Source organism: Erithacus rubecula (assembly GCF_903797595.1).
Source record: "Erithacus rubecula genome assembly, chromosome: 14".
Classification (NCBI taxonomy): Eukaryota; Metazoa; Chordata; class Aves; order Passeriformes; family Muscicapidae; genus Erithacus; species Erithacus rubecula.
In genome coordinates, this window is record NC_136666.1 from 17,472,687 (window position 1) to 17,488,416 (window position 15,730).

The following is a 15,730-nucleotide window of genomic DNA, read 5'->3' on the forward strand; positions in this document are numbered from 1 at the left end:
GAAGCATCCTTTGGTTCTCTGAAACCAAGAGCACTGGCTGAAGGAAATCAGACCACTAATGTTTTTAGGTCCTTCTTTCTTAGAGTTGAATTTGACCCTGGGGAAAAAAAAAAAAAAAAAGGTGGTGGTGGGAGGACACAGCAACAGGTTTCCTGAATTGAGGAAAACAAACTTCTAGTTCTTCAAGCTAGTCATTAGATCCCCTGGGAAACACACACATAAATTTATGCAGAAATTATTTGGGCTTTTTAGTGCATTCTGTATTTATGGAGAAAGGATTTAAGTTCTGAAGAGATCTTGGAGATCCTTGTGGAAAGTCTAGTGATGGAAGAGTGGTTTGGAGTGTTAAAACAGCAAGGGAAGACACTGGAGACAAAACCCAGAGTATCTACAGAATGAAACAATACAAAAAGCATCTGTAGCTTCCCATTTCTGTAAAAAAAGAGCTGTCAGTTTCTGAAATATAACTGAAATGAAAAATGGTTCATACTTGAAGCTCTCTGTAGCTGTGCAACAGGCTAAAAATGTCTAGCAGGTCTATGTGGAGACTTGAGAAAAACCATAACACTTCAGAATCTTCAGGAAAGAGAAGTTATGTGCTAAGAAAATCCTGCTTTTGATGAAGTAGTTATTTTAAGCTGTTGGTTACCAGCTAATAAAAATGTAGGGTGAGAGGAAAATAATTTTCTGTCAACAGTAAATGTGTTGCCAATATACCCAATAAGTGTGTTGGGTTTTTTTATGCATCCTTTCAACCTACCTCAAAGAAAGTATGAACATTTAGTATGTGTACATGAAATTTTTGAGAAATTGCTTTTTTTATACCAAGAAAAAGACATATTTTGGCTAACTTCTAGCTTGACAATACCAATGAGACTTTATATAGAAATGCATTCGAATAGATGTAATTCTACTGAACCGGTTTTATTTCTTTACTGAAAAGGTGAATATATTCAAGCTATAAATGAAAAACTGTAAGCAGCAGTGCCATTTCTGCCTTTTTCAGGTGCTTTAGTGGGAGCCTGCAGTGAGTGAGCACCATGGTGGCCCTTTCCCTGAAGATCTGTGTCCGTCAGTGCAATGTGGTGAAGACAATGCAGTTTGAGCCCTCCACTGCTGTGTATGATGCCTGCAGAGTCATCAGAGAGCGAGTGCCAGAGGCTCAGACAGGGCAAGGTGAGTTCCTCAATTTCAAATTGTAGGGCTCTGGTGTGAAAGGGGACAAGTGCAAACGGATTTTTAAGCGACAGAAAGTAGCTGGGTTGTTTTTCTTCCTTTTGTCCTGACAAAGGTTTTCCCACAATGGATGTCTCTAGTGAAGTTTTGACTTGTTAAATAAATATCTTGTTTGCCTAATGGATGAGAAATTGTTCTCCTGCTTGAAGAACATTTTATTAAAATTATCTACTTAAATCAGCGTTTCTGGAAATCTTTTCTAAGAAGATCTGCACAGAATTATTTTGTGCCTCAGCACAAAGGAAGTGACAACATGAATTACAAAAGAATAGCTGGATACCTCCAAAATGTGCAAAGAGAAATGTTTGAAACTGGCTAATAACTAAAATCATCACCATGCTGTGCATACCATAGTTACCATGGTTAATCAAAGGTAACTGTCTCTAACTATGGAGTCAATTAGGTGAATATAGACTAGGAAGCACCATGGACAAAACATCTGGTTTTAGCACAGCCAAAGTTGTCAAAAAATTTGGATACATCAAAGCCCTTTGGTGCTGCATTGTATATAATGCTACCAGAAAGTGATTCTTAAAGCAAGTTGTTTATTGATGTTTAAGCTCTCAACCTTTACAGCCATTTCAAAATTTTTGTCTGAATTGGTAGAAAAACTTACTAGTGATGAACTTACTGTTACTGAGAATTGCTTCTCCTTTGCAGGAGTCCTTTGTAAATCTAGTTACAGAGCTTCAGTTTTCAAATAAAAGTTGTGCATTTTTGCCATGCTGGTCTCTCAAGGCAGTGATTGTAGGCAGCTGTTGAATTCAGAGAAGTTGAATGATAAATATCCCTGAATATCATGAACATCAAAGAAAAGCCAAGAAGTTCTCAGATTTTATAGTAGGGCTTTTCCTTTAGTTAAGGCTGCAGTGCAATGACAAACTTCAAAAAATGAAGTTGAGTGACGAACAGAAATGTTTCCAACATATCCTTTCCCTTTTTTTGTAGATGTTAAAATGTGAGTGTTTGCCTGTTAGTTCAGAAGACTCACAGTGGTGCAGTAGAGTTGGTTTTGCACCACAGAAAATGTTCTTGTGGCTATCAGCTTTGCACATTTCACTTCTCCCACAAGCCTGGTCCTAGCACAAAGGTGACAGTGATTTTCATGTGCAGAGCTCCTGCTATTTCATACCAGGTGCATGAATATCAGAAATGAATATCAGAGCACTCTGTGCTTCCTTGGTACTTCAATGCTCTGTGCAAGGCATTTTGTCTGCTTCTAAAGGTCACAACCTATTTATAGACACAAATTCTAAAATCTTAGAGAATGATTCTGTATTCAATCTGTATCATAAGTATCCCTATATGTACAGATCACTTGACATTTCAGGGGAGTTTTTAATTAAGGTCAGCAGAAAAGTTTTTAGAGAGGTTATTCCTTTTAAATTGGGTATCTGTAAGTCAGTTCCACTTCTATCAATTACGTGTAAGGTCTTTTATATAATTGCATAAACAATCTTGTGTTTAAGGAAAATGCTGTTAAAATTAAATTATTGCTATGTGTGGCATTTATGGATGAAATATTACCTGAAAATTGTTGGTATTTTTACCTGGCTCTCTAACCCATGGCTGAAAATAAACAAGGTGGGGCCCAGAGCTGCTGTAACAGGCTGTGCTGCTGGACCTGAGAAGGGGCAGCTTAACCTGCAGAGCTGCAAGCAGAGCAGGCTCAGCTGCTCTGAGTGGTTGTTTGTTGTTTGTGAAGTATGATCTGTATTGATTATCCATGCATATGGATAGGCCTTAAATTAACAGTCATGATACTTTGTTTTGTGGATCCACAGTTTAGTCTTTGTAAACTAAGCCTGGGTTTGTTTTTGTGTGGCAATGGAAAATTTTATAGTTCTGAAGGAATCAATTGACATTGTTTAGCCTTCAAAAGATACAAGTTTTTGCTGTGTTTGCTGTGGATGTAATTCTAGAAGCCTTGTGTATTTTTAAATACCTAAATTTGAATCATCTACCAGAAAGATTTCCAAGTTTATTACAAACTCATTTGTGGAGGGTTGAAAGCAAACTGTGTTTTGAAAATAGAACTGGTGCTTGAAATAGTGCACTGTGGTTAAGGCCAAACTTGCTTGTATTCTTGGTTAGTTCCAAAGCAGGCCCTGTGAGCATTTAAAAAAGGTTGTCTCAAAGAAAAGTAGTTACAAATATAATACACAGTAGATGTGATTGCTTAGTGAAGCTTTTGTTTAAGTCATCTGCCAAGCCTGATGTACCCTGCTGTCTGCTGCTGAACTAAATATTTCATGAAGCACAGAAAAAAAATTCTATCCAAGTTTATAGAAAATGGAAGGTAAGTGTAATAGAGTTTTACCCCTGAATAAAACCATGTTGACTTTATTAGGTTTGTTATTTTTCAATGTGTCTCTGTTCTGTTCCACAGCCTCTGACTATGGATTATTCTTGTCAGATGATGATCCTCGAAAAGGTATATGGCTGGAGGCTGGAAGAACACTGGATTATTACATGCTGAGAAATGGGGTATGGTGCAAGTCTCTTGTTTCCTTCATCACCATATTCTTGGAAAACTTGTTTCCTAAATAGCAAGAAGAATGTTTAGCACTTAGAGGGGTGGGAAGGTCTTGAGTCTGTTCTGAGCTTGACCTAGTCCTCTTCCTTGCAGTGCTTCACATGTCAGTTTTTTCCTGCATTCAGGTTGTGACTGTGAGCTGTTGTGGTCAGTAGTGTCCTCATAGAATGATTAACAGAAAGTTGAAGAGTAACTTTTGTTATATGCTTTATATTTGATGTGACCTTGTGTTGGGGTTGGTTTGAGGTGGTGAGGTTGTGCTGGTTCATGTTGTGGCCAGCTTGCTGCAGTCCTGAAATGCTGGATTTCACAGCACAAAGGTTCTTTGGTCTATCCTGCCCTGACTAGGTCTTGCCACTTAGGACAAATCTTGAAAAATGACATTGGCAGATGTAAAAGTAGTCACTGCTCAAGTTTATTAAATGAGTACATTTGCCTATACTGTAACAAAGGAAAAATCCACCCCTGGAAGGTGGGCAGGGAATCCTGGTTTAGGCATCTGAGGCAGTGGTTTGGCTTGTGGTGGCTTCCAAAAGCATTTAGAAACAGTTGTGTTTGCTTCCTAGGATATACTGGAGTACAAAAAGAAACAGAGACCTCAGAAAATACGGATGTTGGATGGTTCAGTGAAAACAGTCATGGTGGATGACTCTAAAACAGTGGGGGAATTGCTGGTTACCATTTGCAGCAGGATAGGTAAGGTTTTGGGACCCACATGCTTAAGAGTTTGTTTTTCTGTCATACTTAAATTTTGATTGTTAGGGTGTTATGCAGCTAGAAATTGGCATGCATGTGAAAAATTTAATTTTGTTTCAAGTTACTAATGACCAAACACTTTCTTGAAACCTGTTGTTCAGGTTTTATCAAAGTCTCCAGAGAGTCAGCTGTATCCTTAAACTTTGGGGTTTAGCAGTTGAACTCACAAAGTTATCCAACAGTACAGGTACCAATTTTTTTATTGTACGTTACGTTTTCTTACTTTTTCCTGCTCTGAGGTAGAGGTTTAGAACTGAATTTATTCTTGGTGTTAATTGGACAAAAGAGGAGCATTGTTGACTTTGTAATGTACCCAAGCTTAGGACTTTGTGTTGTTATGATTGAGAGTTGATCATAAAATTGCATCATTTGTAAAGCAACATACAGAAGCCATTCAGAGCAGCTGGTCAAAAATGTGTCATATTTCTTATAGTCTGTCTCAATACTTAGCTAAATAGACATTTTTGAAAACAAATTCATACTTAATACATGCACTGCAAGTATGCATCCAACATAGATTAATTTAAATCTTAAAACAGTGCTTTAATCTCATTTTGAATTCAAGCAGCCTTAATTTGATTTTGATTACTTTACTTGGAAAGTGAATTGCCTATTTCAGTTTTGAGGTTTTGTATGTTGGATTCTAATGTGATGTAACTAATTTACCTCAAAAACTAGTTTGACTTCATAAATGAAAGTCAGGTGAGCATTTAATTTGCTGTCTGGTATAACATAAACATGCTTACATACAAAAAAACAAACAGAACAAAGATAAGGGGACAACTTAGCACATATGCTAAATATTTTGAACTGATTTTTTATTGAGTTTCAGGTAAAATTCACAGGAAGAGTTGAGTCACAGCACTTTAAACAAAAAAATATAATATATTCCATGTGGTTTCTGTTCCTCAGTTGGCTCTGCCACATTTCTTTTGTATCATGGGCATGCTGAAATTACTCAGTCCTCAGGAAGCAATTGTAGGCTAAATTTGCATTAATGGAAATTTACTATAGCCTGTCTGCATTTTGGAATTTACAGTTATTTTACATTCCATCATGTTTTTAAACTGACAGCTTCTCTTGGTAGGCAACAGGAAAAAAAAATCCTTATATTTAATACCTTTCTGAAAGTGGTAAATGACAATATGACAAAGATACCATGTGTTGGAAAGGTGAGGTCAAATATTGGATTTATTTATAATTCCAGGAATAACAAATTATGAGGAATATTCATTAATCCAGGAGAATCTTGAAGAGAAAAAAGAGGAAAGTACAGGAACACTTAAGAAAGATAGGACACTGCTACGTGATGAAAGAAAAATGGAAAAACTGAAGGCAAAGCTTCATACAGATGATGATTGTGAGTAATGTATTCCAGGGTAATTCTCTGATTGATGTCTTTCCATAGTATAATGCAAATAAGCCATGCAGAAATGCATTTTTAGACTATTCAGTTGGTTCCTGGCTGTATTTGCATCCCTTTGTATGCAGTACTGTCTGCAGCTGAATATTTTTGAAATGAAGTGAATGGGCAGGTTGATGCTTTGACAGCTAGCAGGTGTTTTGAAGTGTTTTTTTGGTTTGGTAGAGGTATTCCAACTTAAGTGTGAAGGATTGTTTTTGTCCCTTAATTAAAGTTGGATATTAATAATTTATTCCTACTGAAAGCCATGAAAAAGTAGTTTTGTGTTTGAAGGTGTAAGTTTTAATTGTACATGAAGTTTTCCAAAGAACTAAGACAAGTTATGATAACTGTTTTTTTTTCTGCTTTGCTGTAACACTAGGGTTAACTGTAAGTGGCAGGAAGATGTTTTAAAATTGTGTTCAGGGGTAAGAAAGATAAACAGAATCACTTGTTTTAGAGGTAAAATGTGGCAAACTAATTTTGTTGTGAAGCTTTGAAGATCTAAGTTTAGTGGTAAAACATTACTATAGTTGTTTATTCTGTATTAACAATGTTTGTGCTGTAGTTTATCCTTGTTTTTCAGTTCTCATTTGTAGCAAACCTTAAGCACTGATAATTAGAAACAGAAATGAGAGTGACATTTCTTGTGAATTTCCCCTACCACTGTGGAACCCCCAATTATCCCATGAGTTTCACAAAGGCTTTTCACACTTTTCCACAGTTTCCAGTGTGGATTTAAGTGCATGTCTGTGACTTTGTTGCAGTAAATTGGCTGGATCACAGCCGGACCTTCAGAGAGCAAGGAGTGGATGAAAATGAAACACTTCTCTTGAGACGAAAGTTCTTTTATTCAGACCAGAATGTAGATTCAAGAGATCCTGTTCAGCTTAATTTGCTTTATGTTCAGGTACAGTACTTTCTATCTTGTCTCAGGAAAACTATGTAGGTTAGCTAGAAAATAATTGCTGCTCCATCTTCTAGAATTCCAGTTCTGGATGTGCTTTAGTTTCACTTTTTTGTCTAGCCTCTCAAAAACACATGATAATACAGAGGCTTTGCTGATTTTTTTAATTAAAAATTTTGAACCCAGTAATGGACACTGAGCCAAAAATCCACTGGCTTTCACATCCTGCTTCCTTAAAATTGGTCTTTAGTCCCAAGTTGCTCTTTTTAGTTCTTCTCCCTCTTCTCTGGATAATGTGGAATGTGGAATCTCAGGTCAGTCTGAAGTGTATGTGCATTTTGTATTTTATTTAAACATCAGGAAATGACTGTCAGATTCTCTTTTTGATCAAAAAGCTGATGCAATCCATAGATACTCACAATGAAATAATCTAGCCCTTTGTTTTATTAGTCACATACACATCCAGAATGGAATGATTGAGACATTCAGAAGGAAAAGGGTGTGTTGCTGGCTGTTTTCAAGTTTTCAAGCAATTTGAGATTAAATAGTTGTTTTGGGTGTCTCTGACACATCTTTGTTTATCTCCTCCAGGCTCGTGATGACATTCTGAATGGTTCCCATCCTGTCTCCTTTGAGAAGGCTTGTGAATTTGGAGGCTTTCAAGCACAGATCCAGTTTGGACCTCATGTAGAACACAAACATAAACCTGGATTTTTAGAGTAAACACTTCTAACTTCTAAATTTGGGTGACCTCAAGTGTAACTAATATTGAGTTGTCACAGATTAAGCACATTTTGTTACTCCAAGCAGAGGTAATCAGATTCAGTGTATTTTGAGTAGCAAATCTCCCAGTGAAAGGAGCTTTATTGCATAAATCAGCAACCTCAGCTGATGAGGGGACCTTTGGCAGTGGCTTATTAGACAGCACTAATCAGGGCACTGGCTTTCCCAGAGTGCCAGTTAAGCACACACTTAGTACCAGGAAAGTAGAAGAGTGGAAAGAAGTTTTGTGATTTGAAAAAAGTGAATACTCCTGTGTAGAAGTGAAAATTTCCAGACTTTTTCAGATTCAAACTTTGTCAGATTCACCTTCTCATGGTGTTGTGTGAATGGATTTCTAGAACTGTGCTCTTTGTTTCAGGCATGGACAGAGGTCCTGCTTACAACTGGCTCATCCCTTAATCTTTATGGTGATATTTAATTTACTGCTGTCAGGAGGGCAAGTGAAGTTGAACTGAAATTTAGATGTCCCATTTTTCTACTGATTTTGATTTTCTGATTGGTTTACCTGCAGTAGGATTAACCAAGGGCCGAAGTCTGAGGAAAGCAATGTAGGAAGGTAAAAGAGAACTATTTACTGCACAGTCCATCAAGCCTTGCCTACATATGAGGCTCATAAATACCTTAATTGGAGGCACAAAACAATGGGTGGGTATTTGATTTGTGTCCTGTTCCACTGGCAGAGTGCTCAGTGCTTCCTTTGTGAGCCACTGTGGGTTTTATGGTATCTTAGGGAATCTCTTTGAAGTGGTGTCTTGCTCTGGAACATGCAGCACTGGCTGTTTGAAACACTTCCCTCCTCAAGGCTCTTCCTGAAGTAGCAGTGCAGTTGTGTGGATAAACATCTTTCAGTTCCAATTAATAATCAGCTTTTCTTTTTACTGTCTGTCTGCTCCTGGTTGGCCCATGAACCTTTCCTGTTAGAACTAAGAATTGCAGGGGGCCAGTGTGACAGCATCAGTGTACTCCTGATTTTTATTTCCTGGAGCTGTGACACAACAACTTTTCTCTGGGATTTGTCCATTGTCTGCTTATCCTTCACTTCTCACTCCACTCACTGAAGAATATTCCTGATGTTGTGTCAGGGTCATGATTTCAAGAGTTGGGTGTTCACTGAAATAGTTGCTTTTAATTTTTAAATCAGTAATTTCTCCAAGCTTTAACCAGTGACTTTTGCAAACTGTTGAACAACATTCAGTTGCTTAATTTTTTTAGGATTTTTTAAGCTGCTCCTTGTTTTTTTTCATGGAGAGCTTCTTTCTCTTTTCTTTTTTTTGAGCTCCCATATAGTGAGTGTGTTTTCTGGTGCACTGAAGCTGCTGGCTGGATGATATTTCTACTTTGTGTGCATTGCTGGATATTTTGGAGTCCATCATGAACCAGTCATCACTCAAATAATGTGCAGTATCTTTTTTTAATCCTAATATAGATGAAAGGTATTAATGAACAATCTATTAGAAAAAGAATGTTACTCTAGTGGAAATAATTTTGAAACAGAATTCCAAAATTCAGAACCTTCTTACATTCTGTAGGGCATTTTCTCTGCTGTTGTTTTATTTTCTTTCAGGGCTTTGATTGCATTTAAACCAAACTTGGCAGGTAACTAAGTGCAATTACTCTCTGTCCTGGTGTTTAATCAGTCTAAAATTAAGCATTTCTCATTTGGAGATAATTCAGTTTTTTCCTCTGTAGATGAACCTGCTCCAGAACCATAAGTCCCTTGTGTTGTCATTGTGTTCTAATTTGAAGTGTACATGTTTTTGATTTAGTGACAATACATTTATTTTACATGGCCACCATGACAGCCTTGTTGTGAAAGCTCATGATTTTTTTTTTTTGTGAGTCTAAGTGAGACAAGTGATCCTGGCTCATTATGAACAATACATAGAAATAGTGTAGTTAAATGCTCTTTATTTTTTTCTGAGAATGCATCTCTCATCCTTTCAGGAAAAAAAACTTTTTTTTTTTCATCCCCTCGAAAAGAGTGAGATTTTTTTAAAGTTTCATCCAACTATTTTCTGCTGTTTGGTGCACAAACACTGATTCTTTTCAAGTAAGAAAGTAGTTTTGTTTGATATAAACTCTGTGCTGTAGTGTGTAAAATACATTTGAGAGGCATCCAGTCACTCACTGCTAAAACCTTAAGATGATACAGGTTCCCTTAAGGAGAATCTGTCAGCTTGTACAAAAAGCAGAACAGAATAGCACTAGTATTTAATGAAATTGTTTGGAAACAGCTTAGTTTAGTTTGCCTTGTCCACAATATGTTTGTGTAGAGAGACCTTTCATGTCCTTTTTTGTCCTTGCTAAAATACTCTTGGCACAAACAAAGATTATTGCTTGTGTCTTGCTAAGACATTGGTATTGGTTGTTGGAATTCCCCTTGAAGCTCATACCAAAGTAAATTGTGAAAGAATTTAACTACCAATTTAAAAGTAGTCCTTCTTCATGGTACAGATGTAATTTTGCATGGCACCTTTCAGAATATCTAAAAAAGAGCTTGCACTGTTCATCTTCAGGTAGGAAAGGAGCACCTCAAACTGCACACCTCCACTGCTCTGCAAACACACTGACAAGCAGAAAAGCTGCAAAGGATAAGTGAGCTTGATGCTGATTCATTCTTAAATTCTTAATTCTTAAATCTAACCTGGTTTGCTGAATTAAGCTGTATTTTTCAAGAATACACTTATGCTAATGAAAACAACCAAAGTGTTGGCACTCATGTAATTTTTTAAGGGACTGGAAACTCAGTGTAAGCCAAGTTAAATCAATGCTGCTTGCTATTAGCTGGTTTTTTTTTTACTGAATTCAATGTCCATTCTTACATGTGTAATTTAAGGGATTAGAGAAGGCTAAATGATATTTCCATTCTTTTTGCTAGCTCCATTAAAAAGCAAAATAGAGTGAAACTGGGTCTGCAAAGAAAATATCTGGATTATAGGTAGAATTAAAATACTTTTAGTCTGTTCCCAACTGGCATTTCACTCTTTCAGCTGAGATGATCAGTTACCTCTTGATTTAAAAATAGTGGAAAGTGATAGAAGGAAAAAACTTCCAATCCAACTGCCACCCACATGTGCAGCATTTTTTTGCAAATCTTGTTTAAAACCATTCATCCTTCTCCAAACTTCTAACTTTGTATCCTAGTAGATAGTCTAGCCTTCATTGTTCAATGTTGCTTGTTTACTGAATAAATCAAAATAAGGAGGACATTCTCCAGTCATTCTCTTTCTGTGATTCTTTCTATGATTCAAGTTCAAAGTAGGGGGAATCCTTAGAGACTAATTATTTTAACTGTGCAAGTTCCTTCAGGTGGAAAATGACCTTCTGAATATATGACATGGTTTCATCAGAGTAGAGTATTCCAGATGGGAAGGTACAATCCAGAACAGTTATTTGTTGAGGTGTCATGCTGATGTGCCATCAGATTAGGGTGAAATTTGGCTGAGATAAAGAGTTATTTTATTATACAGCAAGGAGGGGCAGATGAGGTGTTCTGACTGAGCAGGGAGGGTGAACTTGATTTAATCTGTGTTCTGAGAACCTTAGAATCTGAGTGCTGTAGAAATTAAAACTGCTCCTTTTCTACTTTGTGACAGCACAATAGTATTAAGTGTCCACTTAAATTACTTTCTAGTTTTTCAGTACAATATTAGTGTTCTAACACTTCTTGGATGACACAGAGAAAGAACTTGCTGCCATATGCCAGTAAATCAGTGATGCTGTAAAGTAACAGCAGTGTCTCAGCTCCATGTCCCCTTCTCCCAGATTACAGTAAGTGTAGGTGAATTTAAATGTGAAACCTTCTCAGCTGCTGAGAGGCATCCTGTAATTTAAGAATGGAAAGTATCCCAGCTGTTGTTTATTTTTGATGATTTTTCCAAAACATTAAAAGGTACTACATGGGGCAGCTACTCAAGTGGTGAGGTAACCACTTGTTCTTGCTCTGCTTAGTTTTGTTGTGGAGTTATTTAACGCCCATATTAGAAGGCTGGGGGACCTAGTGCCAGTAAAGATGTGTAGAAAGCATCCCTCCTCAAGAAAAAATCATTAACTTTGGAATTTCTTTTTTTTCCACCCCCCCAGCCTGAAAGAATTCCTGCCTAAAGAATATACCAAACAAAGAGGGGCTGAAAAAAGAATATTTCAGGTATTTGTGAGATTGAAAAAACTACTGTAATTTCACTACTTTTATAAGAAAAAAATCTGAGATTTCCTAGATGTGTACTTTGCCTATACTTGAACTATATAACTATCAGAAAATGAAGTATCAAGTATTGGACAGCTTTTATTTTATTTCTTCAGCAGATTTATTGTCCTGGGAAAAAAAAGCCAGTTTTAATTTCATGCCTCATTCAAACATGTGCCTCAATTCTGCTTGTTAATGCTTGAATTCACTGGTGTGTGTGTGGGAATCTCCCCATTGTCAAAGACTGGAGAAGTATAAATGGTAAAATGTACTGATATTGTTAGGATTGGTCTCAGAGTCTGAGAAGATGCACCAGGTATCTCTGTCCACTGAAATACAGGTTTGGCAATACAATGGAAGTTGGAGAATTCTGAGGTCAACAGGGGAGATAAAATCATATGGAAGGACACAGAGTGATCTGTGATCTCAGCTAGGGAGACAAGTTGAAGAGCAGGAACATGTCACATCCTTTCTTTTGTCTGCTACATTCCCAGCTGAAAAATACTATAATTAATGAGTCTGTTCTGCCTTGAGTTTCAGTATTTCCCTGCAGATGAGTATGTCTGACACTTTCATCATGTGCACCCTTAGGTGGTGCATTGACATTACAGTTTAAGCAAAAACCAGATTCATTCACTTCTGAGTATCCTGGCCATGCTGTTCATACCATAGGATTTTTACCCATGTCACTTATGATCTATGAGTAGTTTCAATCATTATGTGCTTCATGGACCAGAAGCTCATCAGTGAGGGCACTGATCTGGGCAGAATGGACAACAAGGTAGAATATGTGAGATTTGTTTTTGGAAAAAAGCTCAGCTGCTTCCCAAGTCATGAAGTTCTGGAGCTTGGCAGGTGCTACATTTGTGCTCCCTGCTCCTTTGGGATCCTGCTTGTGTTGTCTGTGCTGGAGCTGACAGGTGTTCTTGGGATGCAGGAGGTTTTTGGAGTTGCAGTTGCTCCTCCCAGCACTCCCCCTTGGAGGGAGAACAAGGGGAATGAAAAGGTGTTTCCCATGTACCTGGTGCTCCCCCTGCTGCCTTCTGTGAGCATCAAAGAGGTGGCAACCAGCAGTTCAGAAGCACCTGAGGAGGAAGGTGGGGTGGGATAGAGAATCCCACAAGCAGGATTTAAATAGTGAGACATCTGGATGTGGTTTTCAGCACAGTGGTCTGGATAGGAGAGCAGATGCTGGGGTGGAATTTAACCATAAGATGGGTACCTGTCATTACTTATATGTAATCATCAATCTATTAATGACCAAATTGTTTAAATAATAGATACTGAGTTACAGAACACACTTAGATGAGTATTTCAGGAGGAACTATTCAGAGAAATCATTGATACTCAGATTTAGAATTATTTTCATTTGATGGAAAAAACTTAAACTGTATCAGAAGGGATTTAATGTACATAGTCTGAGGCACAGATTGAATGGTTGATGGTCAAAGTGTTCTATTTGCCCAGGTTGCTTCTTTTCTCTGATGTGAGGCATTATATGATAATTTTGCTAACAATTCTACCCAGTTTATTTTTAAAAATATTCCAACTGCATTGATTATTAACTAAACACCCTAAAATAGATAAAAGCTGTAGCCTTTTCCTTTTTGTTTGGTTCTGCCTATTTGATTCTGAACTCTCTTACAGGAGCACAAAAACTGTGGTGAGATGTCAGAAATAGAAGCCAAAGTGAAGTATGTGAAGCTGGCACGTTCCCTGCGCACCTACGGGGTCTCGTTTTTCCTTGTCAAGGTAATGCAGCTCTTGTGTGACCATCCTGCACCCTGGATTATGGGTTATCTCAGCTCCCTCTAGCTTGACCACTAAGATATTTCAGTTTCCTGGAGGAGTGAGATGCAGTAAAGACCAGAGCTTTTTAATGCACTGCTGAAAATCATTGTAAACAGACAAACCAAGCCTGGAGTTTTAAATTGTCATTGTCTGCATGCCAGTTGCTTCCTTCTGTCAGTATATTCTATTTTTTTCTTTTGTGGGAAGCTGCATTTGTATGGAAAATGATCTTCCACACCTTGTTATAGGAAAAAATGAAAGGCAAAAACAAGCTGGTCCCTCGTTTGCTGGGGGTCACCAAAGACTCAGTGATGCGTGTGGATGAGAAAACCAAGGAAGTGCTGCAGGAATGGCCCCTGACAACTGTGAAACGCTGGGCTGCCTCACCTAAAAGCTTCACTCTGGTAATCTCTCTGTGGATATTCAGAGGATGGGGGATTTATGTGGCAAGGAGACTTGGAATAGTTTCTGTGCTGTGACTTGTATCTCTTAATTTTCTGGCCATAGAGTGTCACTGAGTCCTCAAGTAATAAATTGGCACATGCTGTAGTCAGGTTCAATGTGTAGTTTGGTGCTTCTAGATAGACCAGTGTCTCAGATGTACTGTCAACAAACCACTGTTTAAATCAGGTTTGTTCCTAACTAATGAAACAGTTAAGAAAGGATTATTATTCACACTTGTGTAAATAGTTGTGGTGCTTGTCATTCATAATGTACTTTGTGACTTGGAAGATGTGAATGTACACAAATTTGGCTCATTCATGTTTTTGATAATTATGAACTTAGAGAAGCTTCATGAATGTGATATTTTGCTAATTATTTGGTCCATAGGAGACCACTGCAGCATAAGTTTGTATATGAAAGGTTGTTTAAAGTGTTGGAGCAAAAGGCAAATTCACTTGATTAATGTGCACCTAATTTACAGTTGTATGGATGATTATGCTTTAGGATTAATTCTAAAAAATTAATTCTAAATTTTAATTCTAAAAAAACTTTCCTCCATCCTCAAGTGACTGATAAAGTTAGATGAAGTATCTCTTGAGTATTTAAAGTTATGAAACATCTGTGATTAAACTGAAATAAAAAGCATTTTTTCTCTCTTCCCTCAATCTTGCATGCAGACTGGTTTAGAGTCTTGGAGAAGTTTAACTTACTCTTGAATATAATAAAATGTTGATGCAATTTCAGAATTTGAATTTTTGCACTCATATTTGGTACTGTTTCTTCATTTACTTACTTGACATTTTCAAAGAAGTTTTGGGTTTTTTCCTTTTTTTTTCCAGGATTTTGGTGAATATCAGGAAAGCTATTATTCAGTACAAACCACTGAAGGAGAACAGATCTCTCAATTAATTGCAGGTTACATTGATATCATCCTAAAGAAGGTACAGTATTAACATCTTGGCCTGTAGCAAAAAAGCCAATGCAAAAACTGGAATATGTGCAAATTGCAGTTTTGCTCTCATGGAATCAGTGTTGCATCATGTGTTTTGATGTTGTATTTTTTTACCTGCAAGTAAGGCACTACTTCTGGAAAAATCAAGGCTGTTAATTACATTTAAATTTAAAACACTAGATTTTTTTTTTTTTTTTTTTTTTTTACCTCACATTATTACAGAAGTAAAGCACAATCTTGACTAGAAATAGGGAGTTTCAGTTCATGCATAAAATCAAACTCTAGTGTGTTCATGTAGATGTGCTTAAGGAGTTCCTCTTGAATGGAAAGTCATAGTGGATATTCCTCTATTTATATTCATTTATATGGACTCAGATTACAAATCATGCAGCTTGCAGGAGGAAAGCAGAGAATTTCTCTGCACTAGGCAACAAGTAGAAATAGGCTCTTTTTATAAGGCACATTTTTGTGATTTGTAGCTTCCTGTTGTTTCTAGTGATTTAGACTTTGTGCTTTTATGTATTTTTACAAATCTTTCTTGGCACTAAAAAACCCCTGCCTCAATCTTCAGCCTGAAGTCAGACTGCCCTGAACTTTAATGTTCCTATGATAAAATGACTTGGAGACAGTATTCAATTTATTGTCCTCACTTATGGGTATGTATTTCTTACTGCTAGTGATGCCTTTTTCAGGCTTACATAGCAACAGAGGTCAAAGTTAAAAGAATAAAAGTGGAT

The 15,730-nt window shown here is 37.1% G+C and overlaps 1 protein-coding gene across 12 annotated transcripts in view; it reads left to right on the plus strand.

The window, feature by feature from the left end:
• The window catches only part of TLN2 (talin 2), a 105,069-nt gene that overhangs the window by 31,917 nt on the left and 57,422 nt on the right, over window positions 1-15,730 (plus strand). For 8 of the 12 annotated variants that reach the window (XM_079318234.1, XM_079318228.1, XM_079318230.1 and 5 more), the window contains 10 exons: window positions 1,029-1,176; window positions 3,626-3,723; window positions 4,339-4,468; window positions 5,736-5,888; window positions 6,698-6,840; window positions 7,429-7,556; window positions 11,704-11,767; window positions 13,454-13,558; window positions 13,846-14,001; window positions 14,881-14,982. In XM_079318234.1, coding sequence (XP_079174360.1) covers window positions 1,041-1,176; window positions 3,626-3,723; window positions 4,339-4,468; window positions 5,736-5,888; window positions 6,698-6,840; window positions 7,429-7,556; window positions 11,704-11,767; window positions 13,454-13,558; window positions 13,846-14,001; window positions 14,881-14,982 — 1,215 coding nt within the window. In that variant the 5' untranslated portion in view covers window positions 1,029-1,040. Of the gene's footprint in view, window positions 1-1,006; window positions 1,177-3,625; window positions 3,724-4,338; window positions 4,469-5,735; window positions 5,889-6,697; window positions 6,841-7,428; window positions 7,557-7,670; window positions 8,266-11,703; window positions 11,768-13,453; window positions 13,559-13,845; window positions 14,002-14,880; window positions 14,983-15,730 lie in introns of those variants that run through there. The other 4 variants (XM_079318237.1, XM_079318238.1, XM_079318229.1 and 1 more) reach the window with 2 other exon arrangements.